We start from the raw sequence: 19,399 nt of genomic DNA on the forward strand, positions 1-19,399 counted from the left end.
TCCTTGAAAGGGTAGGTTGGACTGTATGACCTTCAGAGAGAGATCCCTTCTGCTTCAATGAGCCTAAAAAGATGCTGCCCAACACACTTCTGCAGGATAATATTGTGAGAATAAGCTTACCTTGGAGTTCCTGTTCTACTGGGACACTGAAATAGTTAATAAATGTGAATTCAGTCATGTATAAAATAGTGGGGCAAGTATGTTTTCACTGTGTCAAGGTCAAAGAGCAGATGGTTTTCCCTTGGGACTGGCTGTACTATAACCCACAAATGACTAAACTTCAGGAGTCCTGAGATTAACTTCCATGGATTTCTGACAGGGCTTGGCAGAGTGCAGGGTAGTTATGGAGGTTCTTTTCAGTCAGAATAGAGAAGCAGCACAGCTTGAACACAGATAACGTGAAACGCTTTGAAGGTGAGACTTTAGATTAGATTTTAGGCAGAAGCTGTTCCCTGTGAAAGGTGCTGAGGCGCTGGCACAGGCTGCCCAGAGAAGCTGTGGCTGCCCCATCCCTGCAAGGCCGAGTTGGACAGGGCTTGGAGCAAGCTGCACCAGTGGAAGGTGTCCCTGCCTTTGGCAGGGGGTTGGAACAGGATGAGCTTTAAGGTTCCTTCCAACTCAAACCATTCTGTGATTCTATGAAAATCAAGGTTACTAGGAAGGACATGTACCTTTTGAGGAGGGAGGCAAGTCTTTCCTAGCAGATTATGCTGGACTTGTGCATTTCCGTAGTGCTTTTGAAAGTATGGTGACAAGGTCAATAGTTCTGTGTGCCTTTTGAAATCATTTGCAAATTGCTGAATGCTTGACCCTTGAGATTTAGTTCTTTTTCTTTAATCTGCTTCTTTTTCTATATATATGTGTATATACTTTCAAAGTCCATGCAGCAGTTAGATGTCATTGCAGTGAATTCCTGGGCCTTCTGCCAAGCGTTGAGTATTGTCAGGATGGTGGATAAAGTACAAAGAAAAATGCTTGTTTGTTTGCTTGTAAAACCTTACAAGTACCATTTAGCCTTAGAAGTAAGATGCCACTTGCTAAAGATAAAAACAGGGCTGACCCTCACTTCATGCAGGTAGTTAGAATGTAGAGTTTACTTTGACATGGAAGATCTGCAAAATAAAGTCTGAGCTAGAGTTTTTGCTAGGCTTTGGCAGCAGAGGTGTCTGTTTAGCATTGTAGAACAGTGTAACTGTTAAGATAAGTGAAGATCAGCCTTTTCTGAAGCACAAAATTGAACAAAAATGGTCTGAAATTTCAGCAGCTCACCATTATCATTGCCTCTCTTGTGACTGATCCTGTAGTTATATTGACATGTTTGGCAGAGCCTTCTTCCTGTGCACTCCAGAATATGGTTTCCACAAATGTTCCTGTCCTTTTAAAAAAGAACAATAATAATTCTGTGTGTTTTTAGAAGTTTTTCTACTGTAACTTGACATTCATTTGATGCAAATGTGGTAAGACACAGGAGATGGAAGGGAACTGAACGTTATGTTTTGACATAGAATATTCTATGGGCAAACTGATTGTCTGTTTCCCAGGTTAAATTGTGTGCAAATGTGATTTCACTGTATTGAAAAATACCCCAAAATATGGACAGTCATTTGCAAGTCATCTGACTTGAGGTGGAGGAATGCCACATGCCTTCTTGTACTATTTCCTTTGTGTGTTTTGCTATATGCATCGCACTGCAAGAGCAGACCAGTGAAGCTGCAGTGTTCTTCTCCTGGGTTTTACAGATGTTTGTAAATAACTTTGAATGGAGAATGTTGTGCTTTAATAAAAATTGAAGATCATCAGAAGTGAGTTTGTTCTTCCTGTAGCAAAATAAACTGTAGAAGAAAGGAATTGAAATTGATTTATTTGTTCTCATGTAATGGCTTCTGTTTACTAACTCACTTTCTCTTTTTCTTCCAAGTTTGTGCTGAAGCTTTCAATCCAGATGAAGAGGAAGAAGACACAGAACAAAAGGTAAGAATGAATTGCATCATGCATGCTTCTCTCTGCAGTTCGACAGCAGATGTCTGTGCATCACCCTTTCCCTACCACTTCTGCGTGGCATACTGACACTGACAATGTGACATTGCTCTGAAATTTAGGGCCACTTTGGCTCATGCACTTATTTACTCACTGTAGCTTTAATATAGTTTCACTTCAGAGGACTCAAGAGCTGTTCTTAAGCCTACCTTTAAAATGTTGGATATTTTCCTTTCTTAATTATCTTAAAGGCTCATTGAGGCAATTCCTAGAGCATCGATGCTGTTGTAAAGAATCAGTTAAGCACAGCTGTTTCTTCATGGGTGCTTAACATTCCTCATATGCTTATTACTGCCCTATCAGAGCAGTTCTGCCTGGGGAGGAGAAATACTTCATTGAAATATTTTGAGGTTGTGTCCAGCTGTTCTTTTGTTGGTTTTAAAAGCTGGGAATTCCTAGGAATTGCAAGTCCAGATACTGGAATTGTATTTCTTTATGTGAGTAAATCCTGTAGCCTTGCTGGTGAGAGCCAGCGTTTTCCTCTCTGGACTTCCGGTGTTCCTTTTCTAGATTCCATTTCAAGGATGCTTACACTTCTGCAATGAAAATCTAAGTCTTAATTGAATGTCTCTTAAAAAAGAAGGTACTTAATACATAAGATGCTATAAAAAGAAAAAAGAGAAGATTATGAGTGTGTCTGATCATCCAGATGTTTTTAAACTTGGGTGCATTTATTCCATCAAAAGTCTTCATTTTCCTGACTGCTGATGTTCTTTTAAAACAAGGATCTGAGCTCTACTTAACTTTCAATTAATTTTTAGATAATCCTACTGATGTAACTCGTTCTGGAATCCTTGTTATTCCAGAAATATAGTTGATGCAATGAATGTGAGGTAATTAAATATATATATATATATATGATTTCATAATTAGCCACCAATAAAACACATCTAAACATTCTTAGAGCAGAATGAGTGTTTGTTCCTTTAATCTGATGAGATGTTTATAATTGGAAAAAAGTAGGAAAAAGAAATCTCTCAAATAGCAAAGTTTTTATTAAAGTCATTTTGTTGGGGAAACAACACCAGGTGCTTCTTAAGTAACTTCTATTATTATATGGGCTGAGATAGATACATATCATAAATCATGCAAACTATCTACATGGTAACAATAAATATATTAGGATTAATACACCCAGAGTTGTTTCTTTTTCCTCTGTTTCAAATGCTCACACCTTGACTGTATCTATGGGTGGGTTAGAAGGGAAGGGGAAGGAAAAGGCATCCTTCTTGTCTATCTTGATTGTTATCTTCCATGTGTTAGTTGTCAGCATAATACATACATACATATTTACATATATAAAATGCATAAATGCTGTTTATGCAAACAACACAGGAGCTGTGTACTTTTATACTGTTAAATTGTGTTCTGCATTTCCCTCTGAAACGCAGGTTCAGTCAGTAATCATACTTCTTGATTGTCATGACATTTGTTTTACTTTGTTTTAAAGATAGTTCATCCAAAAACTGATGAACAGCGATGCCGACTGCAGGAAGCGTGTAAAGATATCCTGCTCTTCAAAAACCTCGATCAGGTAATTCCATTCTAAACTGAAGTCGATGGTTTGTAGATACAGGTAATAGCATGACCTAACAGTCCAGACACTTGTTTGCACTGTGATAGTTTATGAATTATTAACTATAGGCAGGCTGGGCTGGGGCTTATGTTTGGAGATGAGCAACCAATGAACAATCTAAACATGATCAGGGGACTGGAACACCTCCTGTATGATAGGCTGAGGAAGTTGGGGTTGTGCAGCCTGGAGAAGAGAAGGCTGCGTGGAGACCTCATAGCAGCCTTCCAATATCTGAAGGGGGCCTACAAGGATGCTGGGGAGGGACTCTTCATTAGGGACTGTAGTGACAGGACAAGGGGTAATGGGTTAAAACTTAAACAGGGGAAGTTTAGATTGGGAATAAGGAGGAAATTCTTTACTGTGAGGGTGGTGAGGCACTGGACTGGATTGCCCAGGGAGGTTGTGAATGCTCCATCCCTGGCAGTGTTCAAGGCCAGGTTGGACAGAGCCTTGGGTGACATGGTTTAGTGCGAGGTGTCCCTGCCCATGGCAGGGGGGTTGGAACTAGATGATCGTAAGGTCATTTCCAACCCCAACTATTCTATGATTCTACGTCAAGTTGTCGGTTACCATCATTGTCAGATTCCTCTTGCAAATTCCATTTTGTTTTTCTTCCTGTTAGGGAAAAGGGCTTTGGTTTTGTTCTGGTTTTGATTATTTTGCTTATCTTTCAATGAGATCTTTTCTTGGGTACCATTGCACCTGATTTCATTTTTCCTAGGAAATAGCTCATAATTTTATGGGTGATTTAAAAAGGAAATTACTTACACAGTTGTGATATTGACTGTTACATATTTACATGATTTCAGATTGTTGCACCATTTCCTGAAATGCCAATATGTCCAAAAACTTCTGTAAATGAATGTAAATTCATGTTTTTAGGTTGTTCCTATCCTTACTGATTTTTCTTGCTGAAGTTGGTTATTAATTACTCATTGCCTCAGCATTGAGTTTTAATGATGATTGTTGCTTGCACTTTGGAATTTGCATTGGTAAGAATCTTTTAATGAGGACTGTAGTTGAGGAACAGACCTTTGGAGATCCTCTAATCCAGCCTCAGAGAGGCTGTAGAATAAATGCATCTCACCTCTGGTCTGGTGTTTCCATGAAAACAGAACTGTCAGGTTTCCATGAAAACTACTGCAGGCTGGGGAAAATAAAAGCTCTAAGAGCAGTGCTGAGTCCTGCAGATTCCTGGGTTTGAGTTAATTGAACTTTGCCTGCATGTAATGCAAAAGGGCGAATGCGGTAGCTTATGGCTTGAGAAGCGCTGCTCAGCTTTACTGGGTGAGAGCAGTGACTGTTACCCCAGAGTTAAGCCAGAAGGGTTTTTTTACAGTTCAGAAACCTGATGAAGCTTGTCCTTTTGATGACAGAAGAGCTCAGTGTTTTATTTACTTAAAATGAGTCTTTTCCTGTTTATCCTCCAAATAAAATATTATTGAGTTACAGTGTTTTTAAAAAGCTTTTTAGAATCTTCATTGCTCGTTTCCTGACAACTGTTACTTTAAATGCATGCTGTGAAATAGATGGTTAAAACAAATGGCTTTCATGCAATAATTGTTTAGTTTAAATATCAGGAGAGTTTTTAAAGCCAAGAAAATAAGGTTCTAGTGAAAGTATTTTCAATATAGTGGTGCCTGCTGAGGCTGAAATGATTATTCTGAGTTTAGACTGCAGTAAATACTTCAAGTGTACCTAGCAGCTTAAAGACTGGTTTAAACGTTCATGCAGTATGTTTTTGGAAACTCAGCTGTGATACTCATCTTCAAATTTGAAATGCAGTGAAAGTCTATTGTTAATGGACTTTGGAATAATGAAGATAGTAAAGCCCGTCAGCATTGAGGCAAGGTACTTACATGGCATTGTTTCTCTTGGCTTTCCCTGCCTGTGTTGCCTACAAAACACGTTTAGTCATGGCTCATCAGAGAAACCCAGCCTGAGTCTGGTGTAGACCAACACTATCCCATTTTCTCTATGTGCTCCCCATCTGCACCTGTCTGATCTCGTCTTGTGCTGGGATCGCAGGCTCCCTAATACGCAGACTATCCAGGGACATAACTCTGTACAGTCTTGTTCACTACAGTCCTGATCATGATGGAGGCTCTTCAGTGATGACAGTACATATAAGTGACTCATAGATTATGGTGCAGTTTCTAGTCATACATATAATGAAATATATGTACTATAGACATAAATCAGCATGTTTCCATTCCAGAGAAGCTGTGTCAGATTAAACCAAAAGACCTTTCTGTACATGTGCGCTTTGGCACTGAAATGGTATGCATAGGTTAAGCCATTTGGACCTGAATTTGAGATAATGGTTCTTCTGTAATGCAAGTATCAATGTTTGCATTATTGAACTTACATTAATCAGCTGGAAACACATGAGGTGTTAGTGGCAGTCAACATTGATATCAATATTACTTGTATTGCCCTACCGTAAACACAGTGCAATGTGTGTTGCACTTCACTACCCAAATCAAGTCACATGAACTCGCCCTTGTCGAGCAATAATGCTAAGGTGCATTTTCCGAAGGTTTTCAAAATGTACTTTTTCTTTTCTCTTCCCCTGCTCTTTGTGTTATAGGAGCAGCTGTCTCAGGTCCTTGATGCCATGTTTGAGAGGAAGGTGACACCTCAGGAACATGTGATTGACCAAGGTGATGATGGAGACAACTTCTATGTCATTGAGCGGTAAGCAGCTATGCCTTTGAAATGTGGAGGTTGTTTCTTTTCAGTTTCTTAAAAATGGCAGGGACAGTTTCTGAAAGAAACTGGCTTTTTGCAGTCATTGCCTTTTACTTTGATCTTTCCATTTTCCCGTTTAGGCCCACACTGACTTTTGGATCATTTTCCCAGGGACAATCGAATTTGACAGAGGTGGACATTTCAAACCTGCTAGGTTTTAACATATTCTGTGTAGTTGCATAAAAACTCAAATACCACTTTCTCTGAGGAATGGCAGCAGCGTGAGCTTGCCTATGATTTCTTCAGTTTAGCTTTTGTACTCATCAGCATATGCATAGCTTAAAACCAAACATATGCTCGCTGAGGATACTTATAGCGGGAAAAAGAGGCTTGTAAAAGGTGGAAGCAAGGCCGGGTGGTCTGGGAAGAATACGGGGATGTTGTCCAAGAAGCTAGGGACCAAGTCAGGTCAGGAAAGCTAAGGGCCAGTAGGAACTGAGTCTGGCAAGGGATGTGAAAGGTAACAGGAAGGCCTTCTATAGGTATGTAGCAAATAATGACAGATTAGGGACAACGTGGGCCCTCCAGAAGCTACCGGGAGAACTGGCTACCCTGGATTTGGAGAAGGCTGAGATTCTGAATTACTTCTTTGCCTCAGTCTTCACTGGCAAATGCTCTGACCACACCACCCAAGTCTTGGATGGCAGATGCAGGGGCTGTGTGAATGAAGACCTTAGGCTCACTGTAGGAGAGGATCAGGTTCGAGACCATCTTAGGAACCTGAATGTGCACAAGTCCATGGGACCTGAAGGAGCAGGCGAATGAAGTTGCTAAGCCACTGTCCATCATATTTGAAAAATCATGGCAGTCAGGATGATCAGGGGACTGGAGCACCTCCCATATGAAGATAGGCTGAGAAAGTTGGGGCTGTTCAGCCTGGAGAAGAGAAGGCTGCATGGAGATCTCATAGCAGCCTTCCAGTATCTGAAGGGGGCCTATAGGGATGCTGGGGAGGGACTCTTCATTAGGGACTGTAGTGATAGGACAAGGGGTGATGGGTTGAAACTTAAACAGGGGAAGTTCTTTACTGTGAGGAGGGTGGTGAGGTACTGGAATGGGTTGCCCAGGGGAGCTGTGAATGCTCCATCCCTGGTGGTGTTCAAGGCTTGAACAGACATGGTTTAGTGTTAGGTGTCCCTGCCCATGGCGGGGGAGGGGGCTGGAACTTGATAATCTTAGGGTCCTTCCAACCCTAATTGTTCTGTGATTCTGTATGACGCTATTCTGTGTTCTATGTTACATGCCGTCTGTAGACACTGTGTTTTTACTGAAGGAAGGAGGGTGAAGAGCTGCAATAGAAATCTTTGGGGAAGGAGAATACAGGACATTAGAATCCATGGCAGAGGCTGTCATGTTAATTAGTGACTTCAGAGAGACCTGTGGTTAGTTTGCTTCTGTTGGTTAGGGGATACATACTTGCAGAGTTTAAGGTGCCATTTTGCAATTTCTTGCATTTCTTGCCATCTCAAACAGATTCTGATTCTATGCCCATTCCCCTGCCCTCTACCATACCATCCATTAGCCTGAGCCAGTGGTCCGTTCCTCCACTCTATGTTGCCAAAAGAATGTGGCAGAAAGTCTATGCTGGGGGTTATTGAGTAGTAACAGTAGAGCAGCCTTTGCTGTAAACACTGACTCTGCTGTAACTTCTATGTCAGCTATTCAGTTATTAGAAAGAATTCTACAGTTACGAATTTTCCCTTCTGGTGCTTCCTCCACCTCCCACGCCCTCATTTTTTCATGCAAAAGAATAGCAGGATACTGGTGCTTATGGAAAGCTAAAGTACTTCTAGTTGCTTGCAAGTGCAAATTTGTAAGACTGGCTCTTTTAAGGCATCAGAAGCATGTCTTGTTACCTTAAAATAAGTCATGAATGCCTAAATATCCATGAGGATTAGTTTCTTCCTGTCTGAATGAACAGTGACTTTGTGTTGTGTGTGTAACTCTTTAGCTTCTTGTCTACATAGACAAGCAGGCTTTCTGGCACAAGTCTCTTTTTTCCAAAGTCTTCTGCTGTAATACTTCCTCACCAGACCACTTTATCCGAGGATCTTTGACTATGTGCAAAGGGACAGCAGGGAGGACAGATGCAACCTGAGGATGCAGCAGCTATTTAGTGTTTACTACATGGAAGGAAAAGTTAGGAAAAATGTGCTGCATGGCTTAACATCAGTATGCTCATCACTGCTGAGGAGGCACCTGATGAGTCTCTGCTGATTGAGCATTCATCAGTCAGGAGGGGGGTAGCGTTGGTCTCTGGTGCCTCTTGGAACAGACTGATCAACAGTTTTGCTGAGTTGCCCTTTCTGCCCTGTTTTTTTTTCCTTGAGGTTTTATATTTTTTCATGTCAGTGTTTTTCTTCTGAGTCTTTGCACTCCTAACAATTGCCATCTCGCTAGTTACACTTGGGGCTGTGTCTATTATTATCTTGCCAGGCTCTAGCTCACAGACTGTCTCAGAGCTCAGTAACATTGCAATAAAGCTGAGCCAAGGTCACCCAGTGGTGCCTCACCAATTTAGTCCTTGGGGCACAGACAGCTCAATGCTTGGCTGAAGCTTAAGTGGCTGTAGTTGTTTGGAAATAAATGGCACTGATAAGTGACTTTCAGGCTGAGGGATGGGAAGAGGTTGTTGGGTTTGCTTGAAGTGCCCACAGATGGCTCTTCTAGATTAAAAAACCCTCTGAAGATTGTTGCCACTGGTGCCCATCAGAGAATCCTCAAGTAGATATTGAGCATTAGAAGAATCAGCAAAACTTTTCTGTCAACACTAACCCTTATTTAGTTTACTATTAGCATGCTGTTTGGTTTCTTTCTCTGTCTTCCTAAGTGTGAGTAAGCAGTAGAGTGTAAAAAGTGTCTGGTAAGGATGTTATTTAGTCTTCTTGTGCCCAGCTTCCTCCTTTAGCTTTCTGGGTGACAGAGAGAGACTACATTTCTTGGATCTTCTGACATGTCTGAATCTGGTCCATCTGCTGTTGATCCAATAACCCAAGTTTCCTCTGGATCTCTGAGGCTTTAATGCAGTAAACCCTCAAGTCATTGTGCAGAGCTTCCTTACTTTGATGTGTTTTAACTCTTTGATTCGTGTGATGTTAACTTTAGGGAATCACCTATAAATGAAGCTGGCATAAAGCTGTCCTGTGGTGTCTGGTGGGGTTTTTTTGTTTCTTTTTTTTTTTTTTTTAGCTGCAGCAGTGTTCTCAGAGGTAACTAACAACCCTAGGGCTGTCAACTCTTCAAGTTTGAGCACTGCATGCTGTAACCCGCCTTCTTCAGCAGTCACACCTCAATGAAAATGGTGATAAAATTCCTCAAGTAGCTTTAAATCCTTCAGCTTGAGGATCAGTATGTGCTGCTCATTTTAAGACTGGTCAGTTTGCACTGCAAAACTCAGTATCTGAGAAATAATAAAAAAAGCCCCTTCCTCTGATCTCTGTGCTTTTATGGCATCACTGTTATGCATACAAGAGCTAGATCATTTGAATCTAGCATGGGCATATGCAGATACAAGCTACAATTGCATCCTGGGGTTGTGATATAGAGGTACCCTTAAGATGGAGTTGAGACAAAGCATAGGAGCAGGTGAGGAGTTGGATTGAGTGTGTCCCAGTGGTACTACAGCAGTGCTGTCACTGAGAAAATGGGCATAAATGGAGCTGAGTCACTCCGGAGAGGCCTCACTGGGTAACACACATGCTGTAAAAGACAAATGCTGTTAAAAACAATGGAACTACCTATCATGTTGTAAGAACGATTACAATAATAATGACAAAATACTATGCAGAAGAAACCAAGTGGATCCTGCCCAGCTCTGTGAGGAGTGAAATGCTTTTGAAAGAGAGAATTATTGTGAAAACAGTGTACATAGAAGCAATTTGGTATCAGGGCAATTGGAAAGCTCACTAAAGCATGTTCCATCTCACTTAGCAATGAGGGCCATCTGTATAGCAGCAAAAAGCTTTTTTTATCATTTTCATTGAAATGTTGTCTAATCAAGAACATCTATGCCATTGTTTTCTAGAGGGTCGTATGATATCTTTGTAGCAAAAGATGACCAGTCGCGCTGTGTAGGCTGCTATGATAATCATGGCAGTTTTGGGGAACTGGCCTTGATGTACAACACTCCTAGAGCTGCCACCATTATTGCCACCACAGAAGGAGCCCTTTGGGGACTGGTAAGGAAAGAAGGTTGCTCTCATATGCATAGTATTTTAAACACTTAACTGTGTCCAGTGCTTCTTTTGTTATGGCTTGTTGTGCTAATAGCTCTTTTATCATGATCTGTTATCTCACCTTCTGACATAAGAGAACCATTGTGCAAATCTTCTTGGCCACCTTTACAGAACAACTTGTTTGTAAAAACTATTATCACTAGTTTTATCTGTCCCTTTAATTACTTGTATTTGCTATAATTGTGGCTTTTGTTTAGGGGGCAGGAAAAAGCTGGTTTTGTTTTCACCCTGCAGAGGGCAGTGAAGACTTTAATGCACGTATGTTATGGGAAAAATATCTAAATGACATTCTTTATTCTCAGCTCACCTTCCTACCATTTTAAGGGGAATTGGAAAGTGTTAAATATCTTCTTGAGGATACCAGTAATTTGAAGAGCTAGGAAAACTGCCCAGAGCTTTGTTTTCCTTCAGAATAACCTGTCATGATGTTTCTGCTCCCTTTGTGTTTCACTGGAAGAGTTTCTCAGGTCAGCATGACCTGTGAGATACCAAGCTAAATTGATGGTGTTGCTTTGTCTCTAGCCCCGCAGTGTTGAATGTGAAGCTGTAGACATGAGTTTCCTTTTTTAGTCCTTTTCTCTGTACTGTTTGGTAGGGTTATTTTCACAGTGCTCTCTTACTCATCCTCGAGGGCTCATATAATAAGCGGATTGTACAATCAGCAAAGCCTTTGAAGCCAGAAGTGTTGTATGCTCTGTGTGTGCTGGGCTCCTTGGCAACTATCGCTGTGGGTTGCCCATGTGTTGTGACCTTCATTATGGGACTGATAAGCTGCTACACATGGTGTGCTTATGCAGTCTCAGCGCTTGCTTAGAGATCTGCCTCCCTTCCCTTTTCTTTTTGAGCCAAAAAGAAAGATTTTTGGTAAATCAACAAGGGAGTAATGTCAGAATCTAATTTCTTGAATAAGATGGAACAAAGCAGCTACCTGAAAACTGAGCTCATTCATAAAAGGAGGAAAATGAGATGATGATTCTTTGTTCCTTTGCCTTTGACAAGAACTGCACAAATTGAGTTAATTTGGGGTTTGTTTTTTCTGTGATTTTATTCACTTAATTACAAGGTGTAGTGAAGAGGGACCTCTTGCTGGTCATCTGTCCTGTAGATATGTTATTAACTAAAGCTGTATTTTCCTGCCCTAAATCATCATTTATTTCTTCCAGTTACTCTGCAATTGCCATGTTTTACTGTGCCATTCTGTGCCTGGTGTAATTTAAACATATTTTTATTAGTCTGAAGAAGTCATTGCTAAAGCTCATGGGTTATCTGCCATGGAGGAAATGTGAATTACTCCTGCTGTACTTCAGACTTAGGCCAGCAAAAGCCTGGCGGAAAGCTCAGGCACAAAGCAGTTATCAAATGCGTGTCTCTTCGGGACAGAGAACTGTCCTCAGTTGTTTCTGCTGAACATGTCTGGGGAGAACTTCATCATCACACACATTTCCTTCACTGCTCTGCCCTTCTTACTCAAATACTGCTGCTTCTCCCTCACTGATACTCTCAAACAAATGCATTCTGTAATTTTTATGCTTTTGCAATGTCCTTGACCATTTCTGCACCTTTTTGCTTCACCAAACACGTACATTTGAAGAGACTTCGACCACTGAAGAGCTTATTAAAATAGTAAAATCAAGCAATCCCTCATTTTTTATTGTCTCTTGATCTTTCCCCTCCTTCAACTTTTATATTCCACTAGTGTCACCTGTATCAGTGACGAGTATTTGCAACCTGCATCCCATAAAACTGTGCCTTTACTTGAAAATACCCCTTCGCTTCAAAGTGTCACTGCTGAGGCATCGATTGGCAGAAAATGAGATCCAGGGAAACTGGAACTACATGATCTGAAAGTCCTTTCCAGCCTTCACCGTTCTATGGCTGTAATGGCTCTTAGGACCTCGGGTGTTTCTGTTAATTGTGGTATATGGAAACTTAAAAGATTTAGGGGGGTTTGTGCCATTTTCCTAAGCAAATCTCTCATCCTTTCCCTTGACTTTTTAATTTTTACACTTTTCCCTCACCCTGCAAGGTGAACTCTCCTCTGTTCATAATCCAGTGCTGATCCTGTCACGGACCATGGGCACTATTGTAATGCAAACACTGACAAGCGGATCTGGTGAGCAGTACTTTCCCCGCAGCCTGGGCGTGCTGTTTAGTTCAGCTCTATTGTGGCTTTTCTTGTCAGTGTTAGACAGGAGCTGAGCGCTGCCATATCTGTGTGGAAACGGAAAGCGTTTTGTTAAGTTCTGACAATAACGGCTCGAACATGTCCGCCGCTGCCGGCAGAGGCAGGAGCGATGGTTACGGGCTCGCAGTGCCGCCCAGTGGCCACGGAGCCTGCACAGCACTAGCTGCTGCCTGGGGAAGAGATAGTAGGATCGCATCGTAGAATGGGTTGTGTTGGAAGGGACCTTAAAGTTCTTTCACTTCCAACTCCTTGCCACGGGCAGGGACCCCTTCCACTGGAGCAGCTTGCTCCAAGCCCCTGTGTCAAACCTGGCCTTGAACACTGCCAGGGATGGGGCAGCCACAGCTTCTCTGGGCACCCTGTGCCAGCGCCTCAGCACCCTCACAGGGAAGAGCTTCTGCCTAAGAGCTCATCTCAGTCTCCTCTCTGGCAGATTAAAGCCATTCCCCTTGTCCTGTCCCTACCTGTTCTTGTCCCAAGCCCCTCTCCAGGTTTCCTGCAGCCCCTTCAGGCACTGGAGCTGCTCTAAGGTCTGCCCTTCAGGAGCCTTCTCTTCTTCAGGCTGCCCCAGCCCAGCTCTCTCAGCCTGGCTCCAGAGCAGAGCTGCTCCAGCCCTCACAGCATCTCCATGGCCTCCTCTGGACTTGCTCCAACAGCTCCACGTCCCTCCTGTGCTGTTGCCCCAGAGTTGGATCAGAACTGCGGGGCACGGAGGGGGGGGGGTCTCCCCAGAGCGCAGCAGAGGGGGAGAATCCCTTCCCTTGACCTGCTGCTCATGCTCTGGGGATGAGCCCAGCACACAGGCTGGCAATTAGGAAGCAAAAAGCTGTCTCTTGGATCCTAGAAGGGAAGGAAAGCGCAGGAATGAATCAAGCCTGTTGCTGTTTGATATTCTATTCCTGATCTATTTGAGACCAGAATAAATCTCCAACTTACCTTTAAAATCTGTGACTCAAGTAGAGAATAAACCAATCCAGGCTTAGTCCTGCAGTTGCTTTAAGTGTTGGAAATGCCAATTTCCAATGGCTTCAGCAAGAAGAGAGCAACTTTTTCACTGTATGTAGAAGCATGGGACGTATTAACAAAACAGCCAAATAAAACCCCAAAACTCAGCTCTGAAAAACAGTACAAAATAGACTAAAAATAGAGTTCTTAAATGCTTATGTTAGAAGGACCAGGTCTTACAGTTCCCTGGTTTTATAAGTTTACTGCAGCAAGTGCTCTCACAAGAGCTGTTGCGATCACCACTATGATGGATGTAGTAGTGTTTTAACAGCTGGCTTCTCAGCCCCAGTGTTTGTTGCAAATCCTTGTTTATATTTGTCAGTTCTTTAAACAGGGAACATTTCAGTGAAGAGGAATAATGTATTTTTCTTCTGTTTCTTGCAGGATCGAGTGACGTTCAGAAGAATTATATTGAAAAACAATGCAAAGAAGAGGAAGACCTATGAATTATTTATTGAGTCTGTGCCCCTTCTTAAATCCTTGGAGGTAAAGCCTCTGCATCAAATTCTTGCATTACCATTAACTCTACAGTCCATGGTTCTGCTCTGTCAGGAATCTCTGTTACTTTTTGCTTAGAAGAATAATTTTAAGAGCAGCTTTGGTATCATGTTTTCTGTACAACTTAATTTGCATTATGGAAGTTGTATGCGTTGATTTCATATCCTTTATTCGCAGTAAGGAATTTGCTGATTTTTATCTGTGTATAAAGATGTAAAAAAATCACAACGGAAAACAATCTATAAATATGTCAGAGAGCACGTATTAAAGTAAAAATCAGAACTCCAGGCCGTGGTTTCCCTTGGGGGTGTGATATTGAAGTAGTGAAAAAATCGAAGGGATATTTTCCCTTTACCAGCCATGAATGATTTCACATTTGAGACAGAAAATGTGGCCCCTGGTAGGACTTTCTTTAACCTTAACCAGTATTCAGGAGGTAAACTAAGAATAGTCTAAAGGGAAGCAGTGCTGCCTCGGAATGAAGAGACAGATGCCATGTTCTTGTGAGTGGTGCATGAATTTAGGAACTATGTGTAAATTGTCCCTTCTAAGCTATTGAGTCAGCCTATATCTTCAGAGGGTTTTCAGAGCCATACCATACTGCTCTGAAATTAGTCTATTTCTGTCCTATGCTATAACTTAGCTTTTCTTTGTTTTCTCATCACAAGAATATTTTTCAGCATTATTTGAGTAGAGCTTTACATCTCTTTGAGGGAAGATTACAAAATCTCAAAGTATCATTAGGTGGGAATAGCAACCCCTAATATATATTGGATGTATGTTGGTAGCTGTGGAAGGGGTAGGTTGCACAACATCTCCCTCTGTGGCTGGCTTAAACTAGTTCTGTCAATGTGACTTTGAGCACAAAAATGACTCATAAATACTTAAAGATATAAAAAAATAACTCATTAGCACTGAATGGCTTTTTGCATGACACACTGCACGTGAATCATACATGGATCAAAATTAAGTTTCTCAAATCTGGGCTAGCTGAAGGTGCATTTGTGGAATGGATGGATTACAACTGAATCATTTGTCAAGATATTAATTCTAACTGTAGGATGTTCCTCCTTTCCCAGTATGTTTTTTACACTGCTCTGGAGCAACACAGTTGTTTTGTGCTGTTCAAGATGGGCAGTGAGAAACACTGGAGATAAATTTTACTGTTCTTTCTCCCTTCCTGCTTTTCATGTCTCAGGCGTGTTTCATTGCACGTCAGATTACCCTTGCTGCTGGGAATCCTGTTCAGTGTCTGCTTACAATTTAGAGCCAGCATTGTTTTTGTATCCCCCTCCTCTCTCCATTCTAGGATTGAGTTGTGGGACACAATTTCCCCCCATGTATTCCAGTGTATGGTGATTAAAATATTCAGAAAATGTGTTGCTGGTGTTTCTCATTGAAGTTTGTTCTTAGAGAGTTTATGACGGTTTTCTGAGTGTTTTCTTCAAATTTTAACTGAACCTCATAGGAAATTATTATTCCCCCTCCATTTGCTTTAAACCAGTCAAATCGGTTATTTGTTAACTTTGGGAGCAAGAAGAGCACACAGATGGGGCCACTAGACAATTTTCTTCCCTCTCAATCACAGTAGTCTTAAACTGTGGTGCTGTCAAGATAGCATCGTTGAAGGGGCTGTATTTTTCAGTACCCAGATACTGTTTGTGTCTAGTGAATGCCTCATCATTTCAGGGCTACAAGGTTTACCAGAGATGTACTACAAGAGATGATCTTTTAATGTTCCTCTTTGTTCCAGGCATCAGAGCGAATGAAGATAGTGGATGTTATAGGAGAGAAGGTGTACCAAGATGGAGAACGTATCATTTCTCAGGTACTTGCAGTCTAAATTTTTCTTTACCATTCTCCTTTCTCTGCTGCTTTTCTCCTGTTTGGAATTGACTTACAGAATGCTATTACTTAGACCAACTTGGCAGTTACTCTTTTAATACTTCCAGTTTATTTAACCACTTTTTGAATGTCTGGGGAATGGTCAGTATGTCTTTTGCTATAAATTTATTGCAGCACTTTAGCTCCTGGGTTTTTCTTCTCTCACCTGTTTGGGCTTTATAAATGGTCTTTGCCGGATTTCCAGGGTAGTGTGCTTTAAGAAGCTGACATTAAATGTCTCTGCAATTTCCATGAAAGGACCCAGGTAGACTTTTCACAGCACCGATGTCCAGATTTAACAAGGAGTCACAAGCGGGTGGTAAAGGCATCTCTAATTGACTAAACAACAAAACCAAAGAATTCAACAGAAGTGTGATTTAGATGAAAATAAATGAAGTCATTGGCAATGTTTCAGTAGCTGAACCCAACTCAGTTAACTAAGTAATTACCAGGGGTAACTAAACCCACTGTTTTTCCTGATGCCCTTAAAAAGAGTATTTTGGTGGTTAGTCGAGCTTCAGTTAACAGCCTTTGGTTGCTGGTGTCTGCTGTAATAGATCAAGGCCAGAGTGTTAGAACATGAAGCTGGATCAACTCAAGCTAAAGCTGGGGGAGTTTTTTTTGGCTGTGACACGATGTTTTGGAGTACTGCTACTGAGGAAACACTGGAATTTTGCATCAAGTTTAGCTCAGGGATGCTTTGTTGCAGAAGTGCTCTAGTTCAAGTGGAAGTTAAGGCAAGAAAGTCCTTGGCCTACCTGTTACTGTAGGTTTGTGATCACAACTGTCATCTTGTTTTATAAACAAAATATGACTCCTTGAATAATTCATCTTAATTACCTTGAATGTCAGATAACTGAATGTAGGAAACCTTAGTTTTATTATCTCCAAGAATACCCTCAATTTGGGAAGTTGAAAATCTGATTGTGTAAGACCCTGAGAAAAATGGACTCTCAGCAAAATCAAAGCTTATAAATCAGTCTCAGAACTGTAAGCCAATGCAATCAGTGATCCAATTACACAGTTGGTTTTAATCTGTTGTAATAACTGAATTAAGGACTAGGATGTAATTACCCTTTAAAAGGAAGATTAATAGTCTGGATAGGTCTGGGTGATGGTAGTACACTGCTGCAGATGATGAAATACTATGCTTGGAAAATATGTGGTAGACCTTCCATTACAGTAGTTCATCCATACCAGGAACTTCTTTTTTTTCTCATGGGTAATTTTACATTTGAATTACCTTTCTGGAATTTGACTCTTTAGTTCAGTGCAGTATGCTTGGAAGCACTTAAATTGTTAGTGCCTGCTGGTATTAGGAGGAGGTCTCCCACTCAGTTGATTTTCACTCTTTTAAAGTACTCTCTTAGTACTCTCTCAGAAGTGTGTTGAGTGTCTTAGTTGATGTTGTGATAGATGGCAACAGTGAAGGAAAAGCTTTGCACGGGATGGTTCACAATATCCCCAGGAAGCCTAGCTAAAGGCTTAATTTCTTCTGTAATGTTTAAGTCTTGCATCACCTTCTCCCAGCCCATGTTTCATACTCAAGTTGTAATCATCTCTTTCATCCTTCCCATCACATTCATAGTCTCCTTGCCTGCTTGACTTAATGTCACGTTTATCTCTCTCCTCGCATTGTTTCAGAGTTGTTTTTGCTGAGCTGCTCCCATCCCTGCATGAGTTCCTTATCTAGCCTCTGTCTCTCTGAAGCCTCCCCTCTCACTGAATGATATGCACTAACAGCTCCTTCCCCTGTGTGTTCCTCTGGTATATTACCTAACCAGGTACCTTTTAATGTTAAGAATTTGAGTGTTTGTCAATTCTGGAAGATTTCTGCACAAGGCCTAGTTCAGAGTGAATGCTTTAACACCATCTATACATACCTTTAAACGAAAAAGTAATTTGTTGTACCTGTTCCTCTTTCAGGGTGATAAAGCAGATTGTTTTTACATTGTAGAAACTGGTGAAGTAAAAATCTTGATTAAAAGCAAGGTGAGTTCAAACGGGGTGATTTGGTTTTAGGTCAGTCCCTGATTTGATTAATGTAAGTGGTATGAAAAAGCCTACCCTGACTTATTATAAGATTTTATTTCTCATCATCACCCATGTGATGTAGGCTGTATATAAGTCCCCATACCTGTTTTGAAAAGGCCAGAAGTCACTTTACTGAAGTTTGAAAGTCTTGTGCTTGTATCTGCTTCGCTATAAACTAACCTGATACACTCTCCTTGGCCTTAGGGGTGGATTTGAAACTCCTTCTAGGATAGCAGAAAACTGCAACTTACAAAGTCTGGGGACTGTTAATCTCTAGCGACATACTAAATGTTGGCATTTGAAAGGAGCTCTGTACAGGCTGAAGCAGCCTTAGGGAACAACATGTTGTGCATGATAAAACCTATGTTAGGTCAAAGTAACAGCAGTTCCCAAAGCTCTGACAGTAAATACCTGCCAATCTTAACATTTGTGGGTGGGCATACACTTCTCTCTTCAAACTTCTAACTGAACGTGCTGTTAAGGTGGTACCAGTAGAGTGTGACTTGGGAATTGGTAGTTTAAAAGCCCTAAGCCAGTGAGCTGTTGCACATCTGTCAGATATCTGGAATTAACTGCAGCCTTGTTCAAAGACACAGCTGTGTGCAAATAACCCAAATGTACTGTTTGACAGACTGTGACGAGTACAGAAGTGAACCAAGAAGTGGAGATTGCCCGGTGTCAGAGAGGGCAATATTTTGGAGAGCTTGCACTTGTTACCAACAAACCCAGAGCAGCCTCTGCCTATGCTGTTGGGGAGGTCAAATGTTTAGGTAAGCAGATGTTGTGTTTCTAGTTATCTTTTCCTGGTATTTGCTTGTTTTATGGATCATGCCTGAGTAAGCAGCTGTTCTAAAACTTAGCCTCTTGGTAACTGGTGGTCAGACATGAGCAGCTAAGAGCAAGACTGAGCAGCACTGCTGCTTCCTTCCAGCACATTCTGTTTTTTTCTGCTGGTGTGGGCTGTGCTCAGGTTCTTGCCTACAGCTCGTTTGTCACAGCTTTCAGGTGATCTTTTAATGCCAATGTGTGTATTTGCCTCCTGTGTTTATCCTTGAGATCAGGATGAATCTTCACGAATCTTGGTTCTCCAAATAACAGTATGGAGGGAAATCAGAAATATGATTTCTGTTTCTGTGGCTTCTACTGAAGCCTCAAACCCGGATGGGTTGTACTGGAGGTTTGTGTTCTCAGTTT

The 19,399-nt window shown here is 41.4% G+C and overlaps 2 protein-coding genes across 2 annotated transcripts in view; one reads left to right on the forward strand and one right to left on the reverse strand.

The window, feature by feature from the left end:
* FAM107A (family with sequence similarity 107 member A) overlaps window positions 1-19,399 on the reverse strand; it is a 320,254-nt gene that overhangs the window by 187,427 nt on the left and 113,428 nt on the right. The window lies entirely within an intron of this gene.
* The window catches only part of PRKAR2A (protein kinase cAMP-dependent type II regulatory subunit alpha), a 62,077-nt gene that overhangs the window by 38,400 nt on the left and 4,278 nt on the right, over window positions 1-19,399 (forward strand). Inside the window, exons 3-10 of the mRNA XM_061354217.1 lie at window positions 1,919-1,971; window positions 3,488-3,571; window positions 6,204-6,310; window positions 10,389-10,542; window positions 14,174-14,275; window positions 16,041-16,115; window positions 18,098-18,163; window positions 18,837-18,975. Of these exons, the coding sequence (XP_061210201.1) occupies window positions 1,919-1,971; window positions 3,488-3,571; window positions 6,204-6,310; window positions 10,389-10,542; window positions 14,174-14,275; window positions 16,041-16,115; window positions 18,098-18,163; window positions 18,837-18,975 (780 nt within the window). The remainder of the gene's footprint in view (window positions 1-1,918; window positions 1,972-3,487; window positions 3,572-6,203; window positions 6,311-10,388; window positions 10,543-14,173; window positions 14,276-16,040; window positions 16,116-18,097; window positions 18,164-18,836; window positions 18,976-19,399) is intronic.

The sequence above is a fragment of the Neopsephotus bourkii genome, unplaced genomic scaffold (assembly GCF_033783945.1).
Source record: "Neopsephotus bourkii isolate Nb327-2 ecotype Australia unplaced genomic scaffold, CSIRO-AGI_Nbou_v1 NB_719, whole genome shotgun sequence".
Taxonomy (NCBI): Eukaryota; Metazoa; Chordata; class Aves; order Psittaciformes; family Psittacidae; genus Neopsephotus; species Neopsephotus bourkii.